The sequence below is a fragment of the Pteropus vampyrus genome, unplaced genomic scaffold (genome assembly GCF_000151845.1).
Source record: "Pteropus vampyrus isolate Shadow unplaced genomic scaffold, Pvam_2.0 Scaffold49, whole genome shotgun sequence".
Classification (NCBI taxonomy): domain Eukaryota; kingdom Metazoa; phylum Chordata; class Mammalia; order Chiroptera; family Pteropodidae; genus Pteropus; species Pteropus vampyrus.
This window is the reverse complement of record NW_011888830.1, coordinates 1,535,286-1,543,960: the sequence shown is the minus strand read 5'-3', so window position 1 is coordinate 1,543,960 and position 8,675 is coordinate 1,535,286. Positions and strand designations below refer to the sequence as shown.

At 43.0% G+C, this 8,675-nt stretch overlaps 1 protein-coding gene across 1 annotated transcript in view; it reads right to left on the bottom strand.

The window, feature by feature from the left end:
- Nucleotides 1-3,998: 3,998 nt before the first annotated feature.
- Nucleotides 3,999-8,675, bottom strand: part of PHYH (phytanoyl-CoA 2-hydroxylase) — a 19,631-nt gene continuing 14,954 nt past the window's right edge. The window contains exons 7-9 of the mRNA XM_011359606.2: nucleotides 8,060-8,209; nucleotides 6,084-6,212; nucleotides 3,999-4,326 (exon numbers count right to left, since the gene is read on the bottom strand). Of these exons, the coding sequence (XP_011357908.1) occupies nucleotides 4,273-4,326; nucleotides 6,084-6,212; nucleotides 8,060-8,209 (333 nt within the window). The 3' untranslated portion in view covers nucleotides 3,999-4,272. The remainder of the gene's footprint in view (nucleotides 4,327-6,083; nucleotides 6,213-8,059; nucleotides 8,210-8,675) is intronic.

Genomic DNA, 8,675 nt, shown 5'->3' with positions numbered 1-8,675 from the left:
TCGGGGATGAATAGAAAGAGAAGAGAGAAGATGTGAGGCAGGCACAGATTTAGAGATCAGGGACACGAGGAACCAGAACAGGGGATTGAGAAGGAGCTGGTGGGTTAGAAGATTCAACAGAGGAAGATGAGTTGATGGCCAAAGGAACGGCATACACGTGGGCGTGCATTCCCAGTGGGGTCTCTGAGGGTTTGGAAAGCCCTTCTTTTGAAGAGTCCGAAGTGGCTTTGCTGAGATCTCTCAGGCAAATTTGGCAGAAAGAAGAGGGAGCGTCCCAGAGGGACCAGGGGTCACCTAGACTCCTCCTCCGTCATCATGTCTAATTTCCATCACTTCCATGCCTTGAATAGCATCCACTTTTGTCCCTTTTTCCCTGAATGTATTTGCTATGATAGAGGCTATCATTTCAAACTGTCCGACGCTGGTTTTCCTGTCTCTGTTCTCGTTGTTCTGTCATCTACCCATGACCTGTTGTGGGATTTATCTTTCTACAGTGCTGCGGGCTTCGGAGAGCCCTGGACTCCATTTCCGAAGTCCACAGCTGACAAAGAATTAGACAAAATCTTGGCTCTTCTGGCAAAGAAGGGGGTGGCGGCTGCCATCAAAGTGCTGAGGATCCCTGGAGGGTTTTAGGTGGCGGTGTGACATGATCCACTTAGCACAGGTGAAAATAACCCGGGTCTTCGACGACACGAGCATATCGTGCGTCTCTTGTGGGCTTCCAGTTATGTGAGTGAATCCATTTTGTTTTGGTTAAACCTCCAAAATCAACTTTTTCTCTTACTTGCCACCAAAAGCATTTCTGAGTGACTCAAAACTGAATATTGAATAAATTCCAAATGACTCAGCATGGCATAAAGTATTTTAATCATCTATCCTGTTTGACCTCTCCGGCCCCATCTCACACCGCCTCCCCCTCTGGCACACCACACCCTTGCCCTGCAGATTCTCTCTTTCTTCACCTTGTCTCTCCGATGAGCAGCTTTGTCCTCCCTGCCCAGCTGGCAAAGTCTTTCTAATTCTTCAAGATTATCCTCAGACACTTCCTTCTCTCCAACACCTGTTTCCTGACCTCTCCAGGTGGAAGAGGCCGTCTCTTCCATGTCCCCCACGTCCCCTTCTCTCCCCACTGTGCTCGCTCGCCTCGCGGGCTGCTTCAGTTTTAAGCCCAACCTCAAGCCCGGCATGTCGAGTTCTTCGTGACCTCCCTCCCTTCCTAAGCCCTTCGTCCAGTAGACTCTGAGCTCCCTGAGAGCAAAGGCCAGTTCTCATTCAGCTCTGTTTCTCCCAGGGGCCGCGACAGGGCCGGCACATGGTGGCCACTCGATAAATCCTCGTCGAAGAGGATTTATGTGGAGAACTTGGCTGAAAGAAGTTCTGAGAGAAGCAGGAACAGTGGCCAGACGAGTCTGCGGGCATGCGGCCTGGAGCGCTGGCGTGTGGCGTGAGGGCGTGTGTACTTTGCACACGTGTTGGCCGGCGTCTGGGTTTCTCTGCTGAGGGAATTCATGAAAGGGTGCCTGTGTGAACGGTACAGGTGTTAAGCAGCGGTGGGTGTGGGCTTGTGTGAGTGGAGTCTTCTGTGCAGGGGATGTATGAAAGGGAGTGTGTGTGACTGGGGGAGCCTGCGATGTTTGGAGTGAAATTCTGAGGGCCGAGTCACAAGTGTGAAAGGAACATGTGTAAATTTTTCAGATTTCTCAAAATTTTGGTCAGCCTAGGATTTTTTTTCCTAAAGCTGTCTTTGCCATCGATTAAGTGTTCGTTTCTAACCCTCTAATTATTTTTATTCCCATTCCCCCTGCCCAGGTTTGCCACATCCCTTTCAAGTAATGTGAATTTAATGAGGCAAATATCTTCATAATAAGCAGATCGTCACCTATTATATACGTAACCCTGGTGTTTGGATTATGAGGAGTGAATGGGAACAATCTGACCACAGGATGAGGGGAGAAGTGTGAGTGGTTTTGCTTTTGTGGTTTTCGTTTTGAAGGAAGTTGCCTGGTCCCAGCAGAGCAGTGAGTGTCCAACGCGAAATTACCAGCATGGGGAACTGAAGCTGGTCTGGGGCGCCCCCTTCTCGTCCTTGCAAGGTCCTACAACATCCTTGGCATAGTTGTTACTGATCTTGGAGGGTTTTCTTTGTTTTTATTGGTAACACGAACTTCATGGATGAGATCTTTGCCAAGTGGAGTCTGAATAGGCTTCTCAACAAAGGAAAATAATATACCCAATGCTCTAATTTCATCTTCGAGGTCACCCTATGAAGCCCCATCTTATAGATGAAGAAACTGGGGTCTAGAGATGTGAAGTGACTTGCACGGTGAGCAAATAAATGATGGAGCTGGGGTTTCACCTCCGGCCTGTCCGAGGGGGATTCTTCCAGGAGCCCCTGTGGCAAGCTGGGGACTGTTTTATTTTTGTTTGTTTCTTTGGCTCTGTCACTGGTCTGGGAAATGCCAGGAAAGGCAGGTGTAAGACCAGGAGAAGGTCATCCAATGCATTTGGTGAGAAGGCTGTTTCCTTAGGCGAGCCACGTGTCCAGTGCCCAGGTCCCAGGGCCAAGTCACAAAGCCCCTGGAGTGAGTACTGAACTGGGTGCGGGAAGGACTGACCTAACTCTCTGCTTGGGACTAGCTCGAGCAGCCCTGCGATTAATGTAGGGGTTCCATCTGGGCACCCCTTTCTAGCCCTTCCAAGTAAGAGAAGCCTTTTCCATCAGACCGTCAAAGTTGAGTGTGTACGTCTTCCTAGCATCTTACGAAATTTGAAGGTGTTTTCTTTTTCCAAGATGAAATTTTTTTTTGTTTTATTTCTTTTAATTTTGGTACAATACACGTAGCATAAAAGTTACCATCTCATCCATTTTTTTCAGTCTCCAATTCAGAGGCATTAAGGACATTCACATTGTTGCACAACCGTCACCACCATCCACCTCCCGAATGTGTTCATCTTCCCAAACTGAAACTCTGCACCCATTAAACACGAGCTCCCTGTTCCCCGCTCCCTCTGGCCCCTAGAAACCTCCTTCCTCTGTCTCTATGAATTGGACTACTCTGGGCCCCTCACAGAGGTGGGATCATACAATATTTGTCCTTTTAGGACAGGAGTATTTTTTACTTAGCATAATGTCCTCACAGTTGTTCATCCCATGCCGTAGTGAGTCAGAATTTTCTTCCTTTTTAAGGCTGAATAATGTCCCATTGTATGTATAGACCACATTTTGTTTGTCCCTTCCTCCCTTAGTGAAACTGGCATTCCTTGTATACATTTTATTTTCGATTATTCCATAATCCATTTTCCTTAGACCCTATCGGCGACCCTCTCATCTGCCTCAGTTTCCAGCTAGAACTGAGCTTAAACTGGAGAAACCGAAAAAAATGCAGTGAAAGTAGATTTAGGAAAACTTGCACTTACCAGAATGACAAGCAAAGGGACTCTTTCTTTCTTTCTTATGAAAAAATCTAACTGGAATTTTAAAAAAAAATAAAAGACTATGTCTCCTTGCTGGGATAGACATGATGCTGTTAAAATAAACTCCCCTAGTTCTTGCTCATTCGGAATCCAAAGCAAAGTATCTAAAAATTTCCCTTTATCTAGAAAGAGCTTAGGTTTCATTCACAAATGCTGAGGGTTTTCAGCTGCCCTACCCAGTAAGAAATCGCAGACGTGTTACCCTCATCTTTAGGAAGACTTGGGCAGACTTCATTTTCAGAAGGAGGGTGATTGGGTTGGAGAAGTCATGGAAGGGATCCCGTGTCAGAGCAGGAGTAGCCACTCTTAATTTTACTCCATGATGCCCTTCTTCTGCCCTTCAGTCAATCTGCCTGTGTTATACATTGTTCTAGATTTGCAAAGAAATCGCTCACGCCATGAAATGAGTTGGTGGCAGGTTTTCCAGGACAGGCGGGCAAAACTCGCCACACCCTGACTTTCCAAAGAATTCATTTCTGCTTGGGGAAAGAGCTACCTGAAAGAAACAGATTTAACACATTGAATCACACAGCAATCACCTTTATTTCGTTGTCACCCTAGATCGCTTTCCTTCGCACAGTAACATTTCATTTTCATTGTCTTACCATTCATTCAAGAAGGCGACACCGCTGCCCTGCGAAGTTACCCACGTGCCACTAGGACCTGATCCGTGCATTCTGATTTTGTTCACAAGTGACAGAAAAGATTATGTCATCTCATTGAGAAAATACTTTCCTCAGACATCTTCTTTCATTCTTGTTTTCTTTAAAACCAAAAGAGTTTTAGCAAAGGGCTGCTTCACAGGTTGATCTGTTCTCCTTTCACCAATCGTGCTCGAATTCGCCAGACATCCTGGAAATAATGCCAAATAGAAATGAGTGTGCGGAACGCTTCGATTTGTCTCTTTACCCTAATGTAAAGTAAATTTCTAGCATCTAACTGTTTTAAATGGTTTTTAAAAAAAACCTCCACGATGGATTTTTTTTTTCTTCGTTCATCAGTTAGGACATAAACCATATTCTGAGACTCCTATTAATTTACTCACCAACATCTTATATCATGTTAAGGAATGATATCGATCAGGGCAGGGTCGTCCCCAGACTGTCAGCCCTGTTTTAGTTGGCACTCTTGATGATGACAGGTGTCACAACTCGCTGAGTGGGCTGGGTGCTCTGCCTGACCCACTTTGAGGGATCTGCTCCTGATTAGATCACAATCATGAAAATGGTGTCATGAGCTATTGGGGTTTTTTTTCTTTGTTCTTAATGAGACAATTTAGACTTTCTAATTTCTTGTTTCTCATTTATTTTTGAGCAACCAGCAAGGTATGGTAGGAAGAATGATTTTGGAATTCGAACTGACCCTGAAGTCTTTCTGTGTCACTCACGTAACTTAGGCCAACCTCTTGGACTCTTCATTTTCTCACTGAGAGCATGGAGCTATGAAGACTGTCCGAGGGGTTTTGGTGAAGAAAATAAGAAAATGGACATGAAAGTGCTTTTGTACCTTACGAAGAACGACAGAGCAGAATTCGTACTATTGTTCTAAGTAAAGCTTATAAGCCGTAACATAAAGAGCAACTAAAATTAATTTCATACAACATTGACGAACCTCAAACGTAGTGTAGACATTTTTTGGAAGCCCCGGGTAACAAACTATGTGGCCTTTGTAGGTCATTTTAAGTACCGGACAAAGGGAGAAGGACTAGATTTTCTAGGATGTGCAAACGTGAAATCAGAGCATTTTCAGATGTGGGGTGCATTCCCAGGTTCTAAAGGGAGAGGGGGTGAAGGGCGAAGTAAGATTCTTGATCTAGGAAGGTGTTCGGAGGATGACTGCCAACAGACTGGTAGCCGCCCACCATTGCTGTGCGGTGCTCTTCAAAGTACGGGCATGCATTTAGGATTACGTAATGCAAATTAATAAGTAAGCTCAGCTTCTTGCTTCAGAGGCTAAAATGTATGTAATCTATGAAGCAAATATATTTATTTCTTTGCCTTGACTGATAATTTTTCTGTTGATCCTCAGCAGCATCGAATGTCCACTAGTTAAAAACAAATAATGACAAGTGATGTGTACGAGTTAGGGAAGGAGATGAAGTATTGTCTCGTGCCCCTTAATTGATAAGCATTAGTGTCCTTTAATCTGTGCCTCTCATTAAACTCCCATTACAAAGCGATAAACAAAAACAAAAACTTGCTTGAGAATTCCTTTCTGGGAGTCTTACTGGATTTCCAAAGGCATAAATACTCTATCCTATACAGGTAAAGGAGGCCTGTGATCGATAGTGCAAACCTTTAGCTTTCCTCTAAGTCTGTCTTCTATTTTCTTTCCTACCTGTTTGTCCTAGAACAAGGTAGCCTGCATACCCCAGGACAGCCCACACACATCAAGAAGCAGCACCCACTCTCAGGTCACCCACACTGAGGAAGCAAGTCCAAACCGAAGCTCCACTGTTATTCTTAGTGGATCTCAGCCACATCTCTGCAGTGAGCTCCCAACCCAAGCATGTATTTGCAAGTTATACTTGCAAATTAAATCAAGTATGAGAATTATTAAGCACCTGAAATTAAAAACGAGATCTTTACCGTGTCATTTCATACACATACCTTCATGGTCAAACCTTTCGTTTCTTGAAATTTCATCATCGTTATCACTTCCTTCTCAACTTTTTCTTGACTGGTGCCCTTCACGTCGATGTAGTGACAGTTGGCATCGGCAAAATGGCAGGAAATTGCCTGGGCAAAGGGAGTCGATTAATATTAGGAAAAAAGTCCCGTTCACATCAGCAACCAAGCAAGAAGTCTTCTTTTAGAAAGCCAGTTATTTCAACATTTGATTTCTAGATTGAAAGCTGTTCCGCTGTGTCTTAAATCAGTCCGTCTCAGTGGCTCAGTCTCTCTCCCCGTCTCCCTCTCCCTTCACACCCCACCTTCTCCCTTTTCCCTAGCTAAAGGCTTCTTGAGAAATTACAAGAAGTTTTCGACTAGCTGTGATAATTTACTTTCAAAAGGCATCTATGAGGCAGAGGATGTAATTACATAAGTAGGAGGTCTCTAACTTTTTAGCGTTTGATTTTTCTAAGGAGCAGATATACCCAGGTGCTAAAAAGAATGTATTCCAGGGTTTTTCATCATCATCTTAGTCACAGAAGTTACTTATTCAATCAAGTTTGTGATGGTTTGTTATTTCAATGGCCATAGATTATGGGGGCGGAGGAGGGGGAACCTTGCAAAGAAAAATAATACACACACACACACACACACCCCTCTCATATCAAAAGGACATTTAAAGTCTGACAGCATTCACATGAGATACTCATCTTGTTTCCTTCCTTACTTGGCTCTCCCCATTTTTGAAAAAGTTACACAGGTGCTGCAAAGCGATAGTGAAAACTCACCTTCTTAGTCACAGGTTAGTTATCTTAAGGTGACCACACCCGTCAGAAGGACTCCCTTCTGACAGCCATATTGGACAATGAGGCAAAAGGGGAAGCGTGCTCTCCTTTACACATGTTTTCATGTATTGTTTAAGGGTTAATGTTTTCCCAAAATTAAAGTAGTTGAAAAAATATTGAAAAATTGCCAGTCAGTATATTAAAATTCATGTTATTTGTATCGTGGTGCCTGTACCTCCGTTTGCACAGTTCTGAGGGTTGTAGGCTAGTGGAGAGTCTGATCTTGTCTTTATTTAAAATTTTAGCATTGTGCTCATTATGGGGTTTTTTTTTTTTTTTTGGTAGTAATTTTGATTTTAAAAAATATGATTGTAAAAAAATATTATGAAACTTGATTGTTTAGTTCTTTTAGTTGCCCCCCTCCCACCCCTTAAATATTGCCCCTGAGGAGAGCACCTTCTCATCTCACCCTCATTCCTGGACCTGTTGAGCCTGGAAGTACAAATGAATGAAAGACGAAATCTGGCAACTAACCCTTGGCCTCAGGGAGACAAGAAGGGACAGTCCCAAAGGAGCCCCCAATATTTAGTGCCGACAGTCATGTTATCATAGGAAAAATAGGAGCCCACAGTACTGTCGGATGTGCCGAATTTCAGAGCAATGAGAAATCTGGGAATTTATGAGAAATTTGTCTCTTTTTAATAATAAGCAATGAAATCATAAGTTTAAAATTCTCTAAGACTAGGGGGTGAAAAAGATGGCTGCCTGCTAAATCTGATTTCTGGGCCACCAATTCAGAATCTTTCTTTCAGATCAATATCTTTCCCAGTAGCAATGAAACTTTCCTCTTATGTGGTTACCGTGCGATATATACATTCTACATTTTATTATTTTATCATGCCAGCAATGGTTTTTGCCTCCAAAGCAAGGGCTGTTAGCTACCGAGTAAGCTCTTGCTTTGAAGAAATTCCGTGACATAATCAGTACCAACAAGGCTGGGATCCTGAGGTCACCTGGCTTCTACTGATAGGAGTGAAAAAGCATGAGGTAAGCAAATACACTTCCTGGTAAATGAACTGGACTAAATGCCAGTTTAGTTAAAAGTCACAAATCTTACATTTCAATATGTCTTGACACTTTTGTTTCTAACTATTCATCTTTGGAAAGTGCAGTGATGTTAATGCATACCTTCCGGAATCCTTGAGTTTGGTTCCGACCCGATCCGTGGATGAGCAAAGGATGAAAGAAAACGGTGTCTCCCTTCTCCATCACGAGGTGTATTCGTTCGCTGTTTTTGTCATAGTCCTGGATCCCGTGGTACAGTATGTTAACTCCTTTCTAGAACACATAAGAGAAGCCAAGTCTGTATCTGAGGAAGCCAGTAATTACAAACTTTATCAATGGCTCATCAAGATAAACAAGGGTTCTCTAAACTCTTCCAAAAGAAAAAGATAAATTAGATTCTTAAAAAATAAATAAATAAATATGCAAAAGCTTCTCAGATGTCCAGTTTTAGAAAATCACGTTTTGATATTAAAATCATGGGGCCTTTGCACCAAATGCAAAATTTGGAATTTCCATCTATCTTTCCTTACTGAATTATAACTGAAGATCTAGATCAGCTTTGCATTTTGCAGTTAATGCAAGAGACCATCTTTCCAGCCTGAATCCATAAACATTCTTTCCCTCACCTGGCACTTTGCATAAATCATTCTTCTATTCCTCAGAAGCTATTCTCCCAAACTAGGAGAGAGAATACACTACATTTTTCTTAGCTCAGAAACTACTCATATCATATCTAAAG